We start from the raw sequence: 17,295 nt of genomic DNA, 5'->3' as shown, positions 1-17,295 counted from the left end.
ATTATTTGACTTTGTCAAAATTAAAAAATTTTGGGGGCTGGAGAGATGGCTCAGCCGTGAAGAGCACTTGGCTGCTCTGGCAGAAGACCTGGATTTGGTTCCCAGCATGCACATAGGCGGCTCACAACTGTCTGACTCCAGTGACAAGGAGATCTGTAACTTTCTTCTGGCCTCCACAGTGGGCACACACCTACATATACAAAATAAATACATTTAAAAAATTCAAAATTTTGATTTTTAATTGTATGAGTGTTCATGTATGTATATGTCGAGGCCAAGGGTCAACAATGAATATCTCCCTCAGTCACTTTCCACCTTAGTTTTGGAGATGGGCTTTCCGGTTGATAATTTGCTGTTTTGGCTGGACTGGCTGGCCCTCAAGCCCTAGGGATCTTCCTGTATATACTTCCTGGAGATGAGACTGTAGTCACGTGGTGCTGTTCCTGGCTTTTTAACATGGGTGCTGGGAACCCAATTGCAGGGCCTCAAGATTGAGCAGCAGGCACTTTACCAACCGAGCCGTCTCCCCCGCCTGGAAATCTGAGTTACAGACTGAAGTCACTTGTGAATTGTATGTATGTATGCATAAGAAGGCAGCACAGTTAAAATGGGGCAAGTGTTTACATAGAACCCTCATTAGAGAAGACCTGAAGAGCGAAGGTGCACATGTCATCGTTCCTGAAGAACTTCCAACGTCAACCGCACTGTGATCAATATGAACATTAGATGTTCTGTGGTTACATGTCCTGACAAAGCAACTTAAGGGGAAAGGCTTCTTTCAGTTTTACAGCCCAAGTGTGGTCCAAATCCATCATGATGGTGAAGTCAAGACAACAGGAGCTCAAAGCAGCTGGTCACATCACACCCACAGGACAGAGCAAAGAGCAGTGATTAATCCACACCGTGGCTCAGCCCCTTCAGAGGGGGTCACTGGCGGACTGAATCACTGGCGGACTGAATCACTGGCGGACTGAATCACTGGCGGACTGAATCACTGGCTGACTGAATCACTGACGGACTGAATCACTGGCGGACTGAATCACTGGCGGACTGAATCACTGGCGGACTGAATCACTGGCGGTGTGACTCAGCCTGGAACTCGTGCTTTTGCCTCTAGCAGTGTGGAATCGTGTGATTCCACACAGAATAGTGGGGTAGATTACTGAGAATTAAACATGTCTCGCTGTAACATATCAAGTGTAACACGTCTCGCCCATTCTACTCTCGTGTGTTTGTGTGCTATTCACCTGCATGCCATTTATCTGGAGCAGCTTCGTTTGTGCTGCCTACCAGCCTGAAACAGTCCGTGTCCATCAGAAGGGACGAAACCAATGTTCTAACTGCAACGGAATACTGCTCAGCAATGAGAGGCACAAACTGCTGATAGAACCATGACACATGAGTCTAAAATAATTATGTCAAGTGAAAGAAGCTACCAATGCAATGAAGATGATTACTTAAATACTTAATACAGTATTCAATACTGTAAAAATACAAATAGCTTGTAATGGCGGTAGTATAGCCTGGACAGACAGAAAATGCAGGCAGGGCAGAAACATTAGCAGTTTTTAGAACTAAAGTATGTAATGACATCACTTTTCCCCTTCCTGTTACATAAACCTTTAATGATTGCTTGGGGTTTGACTTGTTGATGGAAGGAGAAATTATGGAAGGTTCGAGGAAGCCTTTTGGAGTAACGGATCTAGTAACAGTCAGTCTGGGATAAGTTTAGAGATATGAAAATGTGTAAGATTTTTTTTCCCTTAGAAAAGCTCAAAGCATTGTGCACACATTAACGATGATTTCTCTTAGATTGGTGAACCGATGAGTTTACTGGGATCACTTACAGGAGTGTGGGTGAGGGTTAGCCCACCCTAGTGGGTGATGACCCTGGGAAGCTTAACTTCTGACGCTCCCTGCCCAGATTGCAGGCAGCGCCACTGGAGAGACTCCTTTATGGTTATTGCCATGTTTTCAGTGCACATAGTACTGTTCCATAAAGACATTGTAAGCCAATATGTAACGTCCTTTGAGCGCGTCAGACAGTCCTGCTTTACTGCCATGCTTCATGTACATATCAATCTCAAACCCACAAAGAAGAGAAAACATGCTGCCTTTGTCTTTCTGAGACCTGACTGACTTAATTTCCTAATTTCCAGTTGCATACATCTTCCTACAAATGACAATTTTGTTCTTTTTTTTATGACCGAATAAAATTCCATTGTGCATATCCACCACCCGTTCTCTGTCCACTCCTGGACACACCCAGGTTGGCTCCATAACTTGGCTTTTGCGAACAGTGTTATAGTGAACCCTTGGCTGTGCAAGTGTCTCTGTGATGTGTTCACTTGGATCCTCTGGGGAAGTTCACAGGAGTAGGGTAGCTGGGCCACAGAGTAGATCTACTTTTAATTTTTTGACACACCTCTAAACTAATTTTCACAGGGGCTAGCCTGGTTTACATTTCCACAAGCAATGTACATAGGGGTTCCATCCATATCTCTCTCTCTCTCTCTCTCTCTCTCTCTCTCTCTCTCTCTCTCTGGCTCTTTGAGACAGATTTTTTCCATGTATCCCTGCTGGCCTGGAACACACTCTGTAGGCCAGGCTGGCCCTGAACTCAGAGAGCCGCCTGCCTCTGCCTCCTGAGTGCTGGGGTTAAAGGCGTGCGCCACCACTGCCAAGTACTACGGTTGTTTTCTCAAGAACTACCATTCTGGTTAGGGTAGGAGGGAATCTCCTTGTAGTTCTAATTTGCATTTCTCTGACGGCTAGTAAAATTGAATATTTTTTTCATGTTTTTGGTCACTTAGGTTTCATCTTTTTTGAGAACTGATTGTTCTTTTCTTTAGCCCATTTATTGACTGGATTTTTTGATTCCTTGTAGCTTCGTTTTTGAGGTGTCGAGTTCTTTGTAGATTTCCTCTGTGAGGTGTGCGGTTGAAGGCTCTTCCCATTCAATAGGAATCTTTGCGGGCTTACTATGCAGACACCTTTGAAGTAGTGAAATTGCGTTTCTCAGCTGTTGGCATTATTTCCTGAGCAGTTGGCGTCCTTTTCCAAATGTTGCCCATGCCTGCATCTTGAAATGTTTGATCTACCTTCTTCTCTCACAGTTTGAGTTTTGGGGTTTGCATTAAGGTCTTTCATTTGGAGTTGATTTTTGTCACAGGATGAGAGAAAAAGATGGAATTTCATTCTTCTGTATACGGATATGGAAGAAATGGGCCAGTTTTGGGGCACATTGGTTGAAGAAGCTGTCTTTAGTATGTATGTTGGCATCTTTGCCAACATTGGAGTTGTAGCCCCATGGGCGTATATTTGGGTCACCTATTGATGGTGATGCTAGTAGTCATGAATAAAAGGCGTGTGCTGCTCCAGGAGGAGTGTAGTTAACTGCCTAGTTCATGGCTTTTACAGCTTCCTCTGTTTTTAAACACATCCGTATGTGTATCCTTTCCTTGAATTTATAAAATTCCTTAAAACTTTCATACATGTATAAAACGTACCTTGACCATATCCTCCGCTCACCCCCTTTCTCTGTCGCCCCACCCTCACCTCTTCTAAACCCCTCCCTCCTTTTCAGCTTCACGTTCTCTTTGTAAAATAGTTAGAATTGCCTATCATGCTGCCAAGGGCGGGCCATACAGTGTTGTTTTTGACTTCCCATTGTAAACAAAGGGACATGCACACCATGTCCAGAGCCCGTGATGAAGATGAAGGAAGTGGATGTCCTGATTCCTGCCACAGGAACCCAGTTTAGGTAGGACCAACCTTGATCTCCTGATGGGGCATCCAAAGGGAAGTGATGGTCTCTGCAGCACAAATCTGAAGAGGCCCTGGGAGAAGTTTGTTGCGCCTTGAGCTGTCTTTGCCTGTGGATGCTTTCGTCATCCTCTCAGGAGCCCTGGCCAGCAAGACATGTGGGCGGATGTGTGCTCCGCCACAGGAGCCACTCCAGTTGCTGGTGGCCTTCCTCCTGGGACTTTCACTGGCCAGATCCAAGCAGCCTTTAGGGAGCCTCGTCTTTTGGTGGTGACTGATTCTAGGGCTGACTGCCAGCCCCCCATAGAGGCATCTTATGCCAGCCTGCCTCCCATGCTCCGTGTAACACAGATTCTGCTATTAACCGGTGAGCTAACTCTAGCTCTTGCTAGTTTTGATGCGGTGGCTAACTGAGATGTTTGAAAGCCTTTGATTTATCTCTGTAAGGCTAAGGCCGCTCTATGGGTACTCAGTGGTTAAGAGCACTTGCTGCTCTACCAGAGGACCAGTTTGACTCCCAGCAGCCTTGTTGAGGAGCTCACAGCCCTGTGACTCCAGTTCCAGAGGATCGCACACTTTCTGGCCTCTGCAGGCACCCACACTCACACATATTAACAAGGTAAAGCCACTTTAGAAAAAATAATCAAATGCTGTTTTTCTACTGTGACTGTTAAGAAACAACTCCCGGCCGGGCGGTGGTGGCGCACGCCTTTAATCCCAGCACTTGGGAGGCAGAGGCAGGCGGATCTCTGTGAGTTCGAGACCAGCCTGGTCTACAAGAGCTAGTTCCAGGACAGGCTCCAAAACCACAGAGAAACCCTGTCTCGAAAAACCAAAAAAAAAGAAAAAGAAAAAAAAAAAAGAAACAACTCCCGCATTTTTAAATATTGAAAACATTTTTTCATATACTATATTCTGATCATGATCTCTCCTTTCTTACCTCCTCTAAGATCCTCCCCACTCCCCACTCATCCTACTCCATGGCTTGTTTTTTTTTAATTAATTAATTTATTTTTTTTTTTTTTGGTTTTTCGAGACAGGGTTTCTCTGTGGCTTTGGAGCCTGTCCTGGAACTAGCTCTTGTAGACCAGGCTGGTCTCGAACTCACAGAGATCTGCCTGCCTCTGCCTCCCGAGTGCTGGGATTAAAAGCGTGCGCCACCATCGCCCGGCCATGGCTTGTTTTTTTATTTTTTTTATTTTATTTTTTAGAAAACAGACAAAACCAACCAGAATTTTAAAAAAGAAAGAAAAAAGAAAAAAACGCAAGAAACACAAATACACACACACATACAAAACCTATAAAAATACAAAATAGGAAACATAATCTATAAGCAAAAAGATCAGTAAGATTAGAGAGAGAGAGAAGACTGGAGGAGGGGGATAGAGGATAACCTTTTAAGCTTGTAAATTAAAAATTAAAAAAAAAGTACACGAAGCAGGATGCAAGAAGGAGCATGTGTAATTATCACTAAGGAAGCCAAGGGAAGAGAACTAAGGCAAACTTAAGCTAGCTTGACCTACACATGATGTTCCACACCAGGCAGAGTTTATACAGTAAGAAAACCCTTTCTCAGCAACCCTGCGACAGTCAGTCCACTTAACCATGTGAGGTGTTGCAAGTAATTTCAAATACAGTAGGGGGCACTGTTGTAAAGCCTGTTCCTGTGGAGAGGTCAGGATTTGTCTATTCTATCTGTATTGTTGCTTTTTAAAAAAGTTTTGGCCAGGGAGGTGATTTGGTGGCTCGTAAGTCTCACTGCTGGGTAGGCAAAAGGACCTGAGAGTAGGTCTCTTACATCAGTATGGAAGCCAGGCACAGCAGTGCCCATCTCTAACCCCAGCACTGAGACACGGGCAGCGCCTGGACTCACTGCCCCCTCTGGCCAGCATGTCGAGATTCAAGTCCAGTGAGAGACCCTGGCTCAAAACAATTTAAGAAAAAGAGGCCCGAGGCCATGAATTTGAGAGCAGGATTTTTTTTTTTAATTTCTTGGAATCATCTACTGAAGGAACATTTTGGAAAATAAACTTTACATATTTAAAAGCAGTGTAAAACTATTGTAGACGTCATAATGGGGACATCTGCCTAGTCAATGTAATGACCCAAACACAATAATAGAAAGCTCTGATTTTTACGTGCATTGATTCTGATTAGTGTTTTTCTCGATTTAGTGGCTCTCCGGTCACATGTGGAGCATTTAAAGGGTTAAGGACTCTGATCTCAAAGTGCTGTTCTAGTGCTGGTCTTGGTAAAATCTTGCTGTCGTTCATAATAATGGGGGGAGGGGGTCATGTCGTGGACTGGAGCTTAGCCCAGGCTCTGAATGATATATTTGCTCTTTAGTAGGAGACAGAAATCCTTGCTTAAAACTCACTGAGCAAATTTGTATATAGTTAGAATTACAAATAGGGAAGCATTTGAAAGTCAGCAATAAGACATATGATCTTAGAAGCTTCTTTAAAGATACAAATATGGTTCTGTTTAAGCTTGTGGGAAAATGTAGTAATTACAACCAAATATGGAAATATATGCTACTGTGCTATTTAATAATAATCACCAATTTTTTCTTAGTATAAAAAAGAAAATGGGACTGATTATTTTATTAGTAAAATGTGAACACTAATGAATTTACCCCATCGTAATTGCACAGCCTTTTCTCTCTCCTTCCTCATTGAGTTCTATCAAACAAGTGAGGGGCTGAATCTAAATTTAGTTTGTGATTTCTTGTCATTTAAATTTTTTTACATTTTTATTTTATTAAAGCGGTGGTTCTTTTTGTTTAACCTTGTGTTTCTGATTTAATAACTGATCCATAGGCCGTTGTTTGTGTTATTTTTAGCTGACTACCTAGCTCAAGCATTTGACTCCCTTTGTTTGGACTTGAAGACAGATGAAGGAAAGACCTTATTTTTGGAGTACCAAGCTGTTCCGGTGATACTAAGACACTTGAGGATATCCAGTAAAGGGCTCTTGTCCAATGTCATCGATAGTCTGCTTCAGATGACAGTAGAATCAAGTGAGTGTTTGTGTTTTATGTATGTAAAGAAATGATGTTTTCATTCCCTCCTAATCGCAACACGCTAACTCCACACACCAGCTTTTAAATGGCGGCTGTTGTCAGAAGTTATTATTTAGGATGGCACATAGAACAAGAGGTTCCGTTGTGGCCTCTTGAAATGTGTGTGTGGTACTCTGCTGTGTGCTCCTCCCCGTTGCCCTCCTCTCTGCCCATCCTCCCGTTAGCACCCTCTTACCACATGTCTTCCGATGTCCGCCACCCCTTAGGGTCCCCTCTTCCCCTCTTATGGTTCCTTCTCCAGTCATGTCCTGCAAATACAGACGTGAAGATACAGCTGTGCATATGTGTATAATCTAAACTTTGAGTTCCTTGTATGAGAAACAGTGTGATATTTGTCTCTGAGTCCGGCTTATTTCACATAACATAATTCCATTTGCATGTATCCTGAGAATGTCATGATTTTATTTTTCTTTATGTAAAATTTCCTTGTGTATATCTACGTACCACATTTTCTTTTTTCTTTTTTAAAAAACAGCCAAATGGCTTAGGCTAGTATTTTTTCCTTTTTTTTTTTAAAGATTTATTTATTTTACATCCTGATTACAATTCCCCCCCCCTCTTCTCCTCCCAGTCTCACCCCCAACTCCCCTCTGCTCCCACCCCTAGTCCACTCTTCCTCTGTTTCCGTTTAGAAAAAGTTAGTTCTCCCGTAAGTACCAACAAGACATGGCATATCAAGTTGCAACAGACTGTGCACCTCCCCATGTATTAAGGCTGAGCAAGGCGGCCCAGTGTGAGGAGAAGAGTCCCAAAAGTCAAAGAGTTGGCCACAGCCCCTGTTCCCACTGTTAGGAGTCCCACAGGAGACCAAGCTACACAACTGTAACATCTATGCAGAGGGCCTAAGTCAGTCCCATGCAGCCTCTCTGCTTGTCGGTTCAGTCTCTGTGAGCCCCTATGAGCCCAGATTAGTTGATTCTGTGAGTTTTCTTGTGGTGTCCTTGACCCCTCTGGCTCCTATAATCCTTTATCTCCCTCTTCTGCAGAATTTCCTGAGTTCTACCTAATGTTTGGCTGTGGGTCTTCACCTGTTTCTATCAGTTGCTGGATGAAGCCTCTCTGATGACAGTTGGGCTAGGCACCAATTTGTGTGTGTAGCAGAATATTGTTAGACATCATTACATTGATATTTTTCCCCCTCCGGTCATGTTTGGTTCAATCCTAGGTCTCTGGGTCATCTAGACTGTTTATTGCATTTTCTTTATTAATTCATTTATCGATGGACATCAGGGCTGCTTCTGTTTCCTGGCTACTGTCATAGGATAGCTCTAGGCATGGATGCACAGATAGCTCTGTGGTGTGCTGGTCTGGTCCTGTAGACAGATGACAGGGTGGTTCTGTTTTCAGTCTTGGGGGGATTTCCACAGTCGCTGCACAAGTTTCTCAGGGTGTTCAAATTCCTGGCATGTTGCTCTCCGAGACTCAGGGACAATAAATCAGTATCTCAGGAATTCTCAGAAATTTTATAATTATGATGACTTTACCCCTCCTACTTTACTCTGTTGATTGAACAGCTAAAATTCATATTTAAAGAATAATATACACTAAGTTGAGTAGTATTTATGAAGAACTGCATCCTACAGGAATTCAAACAATAAAAGCACAATTTAAAACTCAGTACAGTCTCAGGATAGTAACACATAAGCCTTTCAAGTTGTGTTTGTGGATTTAAAAACCAAGATGAATGCAAGGCTATCATAGTTTTATATCTTTTATGGGAAATAATTTTACTTGCACTTAGAAAAAAAAAGCCATTTGCAGAGGCTTTTCCCTGAAGAGTGAATTGTTTTCAAGGCCACAATTTGACTTGTGTGATTTTTTTTTTGTTTCATTTTCTCCCAACCTTTCTTAACTAGCCAGTATCAGTTACTGTTGAGCTAACAGTATCTTCATATATTATCCTGTAATAAACATAGCAAGTGAAATACAGCTTCTTACCTTTAGTTTTTCAACTTTGTTTTCAAATAAAATCATTTTATGTGAACACTTAAATTTAAAAAAAAATTACTTTATTTTTTTGAGATTCTAATTACATTGTGCCCCCATCTCTTTTCTCCTTCCAAACCCTCCTATTTCCCTTCCTTGTTCCCTTTCAAATCCAGTGCCAGTTTTTCATTAATTGTTGTTATATACATATGCATGTAAATAAACACACACATACACCTAAATGCACGAATACAACCTGCTCAGTCTGTATAATGTTACATGTATGCATCTGTCCTCAGGGCTGACCATTTGGTAATGAGCCGGTTGCTGTGCTCTTCCCTGGAGAAGGCTGTTCCCCCACTCTCCGCACTCCTAGCTGCTGGAAGTTACTGTGCACGGCGGAAGCCTCATGGCCTCTCCCCGTCCCACATTAGTATGTCTGTTGTTGTCCGTGTTCAGCCCATGCTGAGGCAGTCATGTCGCTGAGACCTCAACTGCTGACAGCCCAGGAACCACGGTCTCACAGCCAACTCCTGGTGCTCTGGTCCTTACAGTCTTTCTGCCTGCTTTTCCACGATGAACCTGTCTCTCTTTAGCCTTTATGCTCAAAGGGTTCGTTCCTGTCTAATACTCAGAATTGTTATTGGGGGTTTTAAAGAAAACAATTGACTGCTTCAGTGGAACTTCTTACTTGCAGTCACCTAGACTGTGCTTCTGGTCAGAAGCTTATTGAAGGAACGCTGTCCGCTCTTCTTTCAGTCGTGCTTTGTGTTAGATAATAACCCGCTCGCATGACACCAAGAGCCCTGCGTGCTTTCACCTTCCAAGTGATGATTTGCCCCAAAGTTTAAGGATGAAAGAGGGAGAGTCCAAGTGGTGTTGATACACTTCTCACAGAGTTCTGGTGTGGATACACTTCTCACAGAGTTCTGGTGTTGATACACTTCTCACAGAGTTCTGGTGTTGATACACTTCTCACAGAGTTCTGGTGTTGATAGACTTCTCACAGAGTTCTGGTGTTGATACACTTCTCACAGAGTTCTGCTGTTGATACACTTCTCACAGAGTTCTGGTGTTGATACACTTCTCACAGAGTTCTGGTGTTGATACACTTCTCACAGAGTTCTGGTGTTGATACACTTCTCACAGAGTTCTGGTGTTGATACACTTCTCACAGAGTTCTGGTGTTGATACACTTCTCACAGAGTTCTGGTGTCGATACACTTCTCACAGAGTTCTGGTGTTGATACACTTCTCACAGAGTTCTGGTGTTGATACACTTCTCACAGAGTTCTGGTGTCGATACACTTCTCACAGAGTTCTGGTGTTGATACACTTCTCACAGAGTTCTGGTGTCGATACACTTCTCACAGAGTTCTGGTGTTGATACACTTCTCACAGAGTTCTGGTGTTGATACACTTCTCACAGAGTTCTGGTGTTGATACACTTCTCACAGAGTTCTGGTGTTGGTGCCCTTCTCACAGAGTTCTGGTGTTGATACACTTCTCACAGAGTTCTGGTGTTGATACACTTCTCACAGAGTTCTGGTGTTGATACACTTCTCACAGAGTTCTGGTGTTGATACACTTCTCACAGAGTTCTGGTGTTGATACACTTCTCACAGAGTTCTGGTGTTGATACACTTCTCACAGAGTTCTGGTGTTGATACACTTCTCACAGAGTTCTGGTGTTGATACACTTCTCACAGAGTTCTGGTGTTGATACACTTCTCACAGAGTTCTGGTGTTGATACACTTCTCACAGAGTTCTGGTGTTGATACACTTCTCACAGAGTTCTGGTGTTGATACACTTCTCACAGAGTTCTGGTGTTGATACACTTCTCACAGAGTTCTGGTGTGGATACACTTCTCACAGAGTTCTGGTGTTGATACACTTCTCACAGAGTTCTGGTGTTGATACACTTCTCACAGAGTTCTGGTGTGGATACACTTCTCACAGAGTTCTGGTGTTGATACACTTCTCACAGAGTTCTGGTGTGGATACACTTCTCACAGAGTTCTGGTGTTGATACACTTCTCACAGAGTTCTGGTGTTGATAGACTTCTCATAGAGTTCTGGTGTTGATACACTTCTCACAGAGTTCTGGTGTTGATACACTTCTCACAGAGTTCTGGTGTTGATACACTTCTCACAGAGTTCTGGTGTTGATACACTTCTCACAGAGTTCTGGTGTTGATACACTTCTCACAGAGTTCTGGTGTTGATACACTTCTCACAGAGTTCTGGTGTCGATACACTTCTCACAGAGTTCTGGTGTCGATACACTTCTCACAGAGTTCTGGTGTCGATACACTTCTCACAGAGTTCTGGTGTTGATACACTTCTCACAGAGTTCTGGTGTTGATACACTTCTCACAGAGTTCTGGTGTTGATACACTTCTCACAGAGTTCTGGTGTTGATAGACTTCTCACAGAGTTCTGGTGTTGATACACTTCTCACAGAGTTCTGGTGTTGATACACTTCTCACAGAGTTCTGGTGTTGATACACTTCTCACAGAGTTCTGGTGTTGGTGCCCTTCTCACAGAGTTCTGGTGTTGATACACTTCTCACAGAGTTCTGGTGTTGATACACTTCTCACAGAGTTCTGGTGTTGGTGCCCTTCTCACAGAGTTCTGGTGTTGATACACTTCTCACAGAGTTCTGGTGTTGATACACTTCTCACAGAGTTCTGGTGTTGATACACTTCTCACAGAGTTCCGGTTGTGCTATGTAAAATCTTCCTTTCTGCTTCCTAACAGTACAGCCTGGTGACTTGTTTTACAGAGTCCTTGCAGCCTTTCCTGGAAGCCTGTAGCAACTCTTTATTTTTTCGTACTTGTTCTGTGCTGCTCCGAACCCCTAAGCTTGATCTTCACATCCTGGAAAAGCTCAGTATTATCCTACAGAAGCTTTCAAAAATCAAGTAAGAATATCTTTTGTAATGTTTTTAATTGATAATCATATTGCGATCACTATTAGGGCTGCTTTTTCAATCTTGATCTAAAATCAGTTCAACTTGATTATTGCTTTGTTTTAATTTATTATTTCTAGTCTACAGAGGTAGAGATTTAAGAATCGTAGTATTAATGTTTATCAGTGACAAAATACTGGGGCTGGGCCAGTGCTAACCAGGTAAGAGTAGTTACTGCATAAGCATGAGGACCTGAGTTCAAATCCCCAGTACTCACATAAAAAGCTAGTGTGACTGCGTGCACCTGTGAGCCTGGCACTGTGGGGGATGGAGGCAGGAGGATCACTGGGACTTGGTGGCCACCAGCAAGACTCCAGGTTCAGTATGTGACCTTGTTTAACATAAATAAATCAGAGAATAATAGATAGGATGCCGGACATCCTCCAGACCCGCTCACACATGCCCGTACCATACAACACACGCACACACATGCATGCACGAACACACACAAACACACACACACACAAACACACAGATTTAATATAATCTTTGAAAATATAGTTGTTTTTCAATTGTTTTTGTTCATCTAAGAAAACTTTAAATTCCAGGGATAGCATGCGAATCCAAGAATGAGGTATTATTTGAGCTGTCAGGAGGGGGGTTATTTGTATATTGGGGGTCGATTTTGGTTTTTATGGCTCTGAACCCAGGTGTAACTGCATGGCAGGTAAATGTTCTTCCACTAAGAACAAGTTTATGAATCAAGTGATAGTATCAGAAAAAATCACTGCACACTGATATTTTATATATGACAGGTGAAAAAAACCAAAGTGATAATAAAAGTGCATTTTGTAATTCCTTATTAACACACTGAGGTATGCATTTTGGCAAAACAATCAGAAGAACGTGTGTGTGTACACATGTGCAAGCTCAAGGTTGGTGTTAGGGATTTTCCTTTTCTGTTTTTTTTTTTTTTTTGAGACAGGGTCTCTCACTAAACCTGGAGCTCGCTGATTGGTCAGGGAGCTCCAGGAAAACCCCTTGTCTTCAAGGCTGGACTATCTGATCATTTCTCTTGAGGCAAATATACCCAGATGAGAAAATAAAATAGGTGGACGCCTATCTTACATTGAAGATAGGATTATGATTGACATGAGATTACTGAATGCTTCTTATCTTCCTCTTATTTTGTGAGATAGGCTCTCTTTATGTAGCCCTGGCTATCCTGGATAGATCTGCCTGCCTCTGCCTCAGAGTGCAGGGATTAAAGGTGTGCGCCACCACACTGAGCTTGACTGTCAATTAGAGAGAGGGGTTGGAAAGTGGTATATTGCCACTTTAGCTCCTTAGGAAAACCAGTTCTGTCTAGCTATGGGGAGGGGAGGTTCCTTGTTCTTAGTAGTTACTCTCTATTAGTGCGTAGGTTCAGTTTCAGGATATAAACTATTTTCTCCTGGCCTGTAATGTTTTTCTACTTGGGGCTGCTTTTCTTATCATCCAAGTCCAGTAATCAGCCATTTTCTCCATTGCATAAGTTCTCTCGAGTTTATAAATAACTAAGTAATAAAACTTCTCTTTTTCAGGAGTAATAAGAAGCTCTTTGAAGTTTTTACCATCCACCTGATGCTTCAGGAAATCCAAAGGACGACGCATCCCGAGCACGCCTTTCTCTGTATTAACCTAAACTCCACTCTGTTCAATCTGGGTCTGACCAAATGTAACTCCTTGGTGTCCACTACAAGCCATTAGAAAAGAGAGTGTGTGTGTGGTCTGTGTGTGTATATGTATGTGTCTTGTCAGTAAAAGTGTAAAAATCACCAAAGTGAGATTCTACGGAGTAAAGTTATCAATAGCAGCGCTTATCATGAAGGATATTGAGAAAGATTTTTCAGCTATGTAAATGAGAAATAGAAGGTATGGATATTTTAGAATTTTTCAGTTTAAGGTAATATTAATGTACAAGGTAACATTTCCAGAATTTAAGGCATTGAGGTGACTTCTTACAAAAATATTTTTGCAAAAATCTTTCTTGAAATTATGTGATTATTTGGAATATTCTTTGTGTTCTTATGTGGAAATAAACTATGTTATCATCCCCTCCTAATGTAGTAGAATCACTTGTTTTGGAAGCAAAATACTTCTATTTTTTGATCGAGCTGACCTCAGAGTCATAGGTAGTAGCCTCCTGCCTCTGCCTTCCAAGTGCTGAAATTAAAGGCACGCACCACCGCATGCCGCCAAATGCTTACTTATCCTTTGATGATCTTTCATTTGCTTGTTCTGTTTTTATTTTACCAATTCATGTTTGTGGTTGTTAGGCAGGTGCTGTACAGTCCAGCTAGAGTGTAGATGGTGTGTGTGTGTGTGTTTTATGACATCGGCCACCCGTGTGTTAAGGATCATAATGTTCTCTTGATGTTGTCCTCTTGAACAGCACAAAGTGACCGTCTTGGCCTTTCATCACCAGTTTTGGTTTGAACCGGTTTTCTTGGATATTAGAACACTGGCACTTGCCTGTGTCTCCGGTACATTTATTTAGGACAGCTTTTGGTGTCTGTTGTACATTGCTTTCTGATACTGTGATAAAACTCTGACCAAAAGCAACTTGGGAGGAAAGGGCTTACTTTCCCTCACATGTCACAACCCGAGGACAGTCAGGGCTGGGACTGAAGCAAGATCCTAGAGACAGGAGGTGAGGCAGAGACCATTGGAGGGATGCTGCTTCCTGGCTCGTTCTTCTTGCATTTTATTCAAGGATTCTTTGGCCAGGAGTTGCCCCACCCATAGTGGGCTGGGCCCTCCAACACCATTCATTAATCAGGACGTCCCACCAACCGGTGCAATCTGTATAAGCTATTTTTGTAGAAAATTATTTTTTTCTTTAATGTTCTCTATGCCTTTAGAACTAGATTCCTCTTTTGTGCTTACTATCCACAGGTTTGGTCTTTTCACGAGTGTCCCATGAGCCTTAGAATTCTCACCGTTGTCCTCTCCTAATTTTGTCTTTGTTGTTGTTTGATTATTCCAGTTTCTGGACCTTATCTTCAAGCTCAGATCTTGATCTTGATCTTCTGCTTGGTTCATTCTGTTGTTGAGATTTTCCACAGAGCTCTTTATGTGAATTATTATATTTTTTACTTTCAACTTGTCACTTACTTTTTCTTCAGTATCTCTGTATCTTTTTTAAATTCCTCTTTCTTGTCTTGCATCAGCTTCCTTATTTCACTAAGCTGTTTGTTATTGTCTCAATCAGGAGATTATTTTCTCATCATCATCACTGAAGCAATTACCCATATTGTTCTATTATTAAATAAAACTTGGGAGTCAGATATCAGGATAAAAACCTGGTTGATCAGAGAAGCAACCGTGACCTCCTCTCTCTCATCCTCCTCAATCAGAAAGTGCCGTGAATCTTTCTAGGCCTCTCCCTACTAATCCCTGTGTATCTCTCTGTATGTCCTGGGTCCAACAAGAGCTCCGTGGCTAATTCTGATCAGCTAGTAGCTAACTCCACCCTCTGATTCAAGGTAAACTTTATCGGCAGTCTCGAGAGTGTCAGAGTACAATCAAAATATCCCACAACAAACCACTAACTTGCAACCCAAATTCAAGAATTCATCAGAAAGATGGTTTACTATGATCAGGCTGGCTCCATTCCAAAGATACAGGAATGGTTCAACATACATAAATAAACATGCAATAAATGTAAAATGTCACATAAATGGACTGAAGAACAAAAACCAGAAGATCATCTCAGTAGGTGCAAAAAGAGCTTTTGACAAAATCCAATAGACCAACACCTGAAGAAAGTGGGAATAGAAGGAACATACCTCAACATAATAAAGATTATATGTGGCAACCTTATAGCTAATATTATACTGAATGAGTTGAAAAATCAAATATTTCCAGTCACACTAAGAACAAGATATGACTGTCATATTTCTCCATTCATGTTCAATATCCTATTAGAAGTCTTAACCACATCAGTAAGACAAAGTAAGGAAATAAAACAAATAACAAACAAGAAAAAACACTAAAGTATCTTTATTTATAGGTTATGATTTTATACAAAAGAGACCCTAAAGACTCCACCAGAAAAATATTATGCTAATTAAATACTTTCAGCAAAGTGGCAGGATGCAAAATCAGCACACAAAAACAGGGGCTGCACTGTATACCAATAACAAACATGCCAAGCAAGAAATCAGGAATAAAATCTCATAATTGCCATTAAAAACATACCTTCTGTCTTAGGGTTTCTATTGCTGTGAAGAGACACCATGACCACTGCAACTCTTACAAAGAAAAACACTTAATTGGGGTGTCTTACATTTTCAGAGGTTTAGTTCATTATCATCACGGTGCAACATGATGGCAGGAAGGCAGACATGGGACTGGAAAGGGAGCTGAACATCCTACAATTTGACCTGCAGGTCAAGAAGTAGTCTGTGTCATTGGGCATAGCTTGAGCATAGGAAACCTCAAAGCCCACCCTGTGGCACACTTCCTCCTCCAAGGCCACACCTACTCCAACAAAACCTAATACTGCCACTCCCTATAAGCTTAAGGGGGCCATTACAACCAAGCTACCACACCTTCTAACCAAGAAAATGAAAGACCTCTACAATGGAGAAAGAAATTGAGAAAGTCACTGGAAGATGGAAAGACTTCTCTCATGGATTAGAAGATTCACTACTGTGAAAATGATTACATAGTTATTTTACCAGAAGCCAATCTACAGATACAATATAATACTCACCAAAATTCCACTGCCATTCATCATTAAAAAAAAAAGAAAATCTTAAAATTCATTTGCAAACTAAAAATCTTCAGATAGACAAATCAGCCTGGGGCAAAGGGACAGTCAGCAAAGACTGGAAGAATCACCATATACAATGTAACTTCAAGTTGTCTTACAGAACCATAAATACAAGTACAGTATGGTTCTGGCACAAAAACAGACATGTAGATCAATAGTGTAGTCACAAACCCACCCAATTCCAGTCGTCTGGTTCCTTTTACTGTGATACCAAACATAGTTGTTGGAGAAAAGACTGCCTCTTTGACAAAGGATGCTAGGAAAAGTGGGTGTCTACATGCACAAGACTGAAACTAGATTCCAATCTCTCACACTGCACAAAAATTAACTCCCAATGTTTTGAAGTTGATAATGTAACACCTGTTGCTGCGAAATTGCTAGACAAAGAGGCAGGAAAATCTTTTGAAGATAAAGATATAACCAAGGACTTTTGACAAGGACTCTCATGCTCAGAAAATAAGGTCGACAGTCAACAAATGAAACATCAGGAGATTAAAAAGAAAGAAAAATGAGTGAAGAAGCTTACAGAATATATATGACAGAGAATATCTAGAATATACAGAGAATTCAAAAAAGTAAAAACTAAAAGGGTCAAAGAATTGAGTAGAACGTTCTCAGAAGAAGTGCAAATGGCCGATATATATCTTTAGAATAACCATATGACTATGACCTAGCTATTGTCAAACTTAATTTTTTTTTAAGTAAAGCTGGTGACTGTGAATGGCTTACACGTATTACTTACCCTGTTGACAACAATTATGCATTTTAATTTCTTGGTAGTTTCTTTC

At 41.6% G+C, this 17,295-nt stretch overlaps 1 protein-coding gene across 7 annotated transcripts in view; it reads left to right on the top strand.

Annotated features, from left to right (window-relative positions):
- Positions 1-13,792, top strand: part of Ccdc138 (coiled-coil domain containing 138) — a 48,856-nt gene extending 35,064 nt beyond the window's left edge. For 5 of the 7 annotated variants that reach the window (XM_075980222.1, XM_075980223.1, XM_075980226.1 and 2 more), the window contains 3 exons: positions 6,608-6,784; positions 11,562-11,700; positions 13,272-13,792. In XM_075980222.1, the coding sequence (XP_075836337.1) occupies positions 6,608-6,784; positions 11,562-11,700; positions 13,272-13,437 (482 nt within the window). In that variant the 3' untranslated portion in view covers positions 13,438-13,792. The remainder of the gene's footprint in view (positions 1-6,607; positions 6,785-11,561; positions 11,701-13,271) is intronic. The other 2 variants (XM_075980229.1, XM_075980228.1) reach the window with 1 other exon arrangement.
- The last annotated feature ends 3,503 nt before the right edge of the window (positions 13,793-17,295 follow it).

The sequence above is a fragment of the Microtus pennsylvanicus genome, chromosome 7 (assembly GCF_037038515.1).
Source record: "Microtus pennsylvanicus isolate mMicPen1 chromosome 7, mMicPen1.hap1, whole genome shotgun sequence".
Taxonomy (NCBI): domain Eukaryota; kingdom Metazoa; phylum Chordata; class Mammalia; order Rodentia; family Cricetidae; genus Microtus; species Microtus pennsylvanicus.
This window is presented reverse-complemented; position numbering and strand designations above follow the sequence as displayed.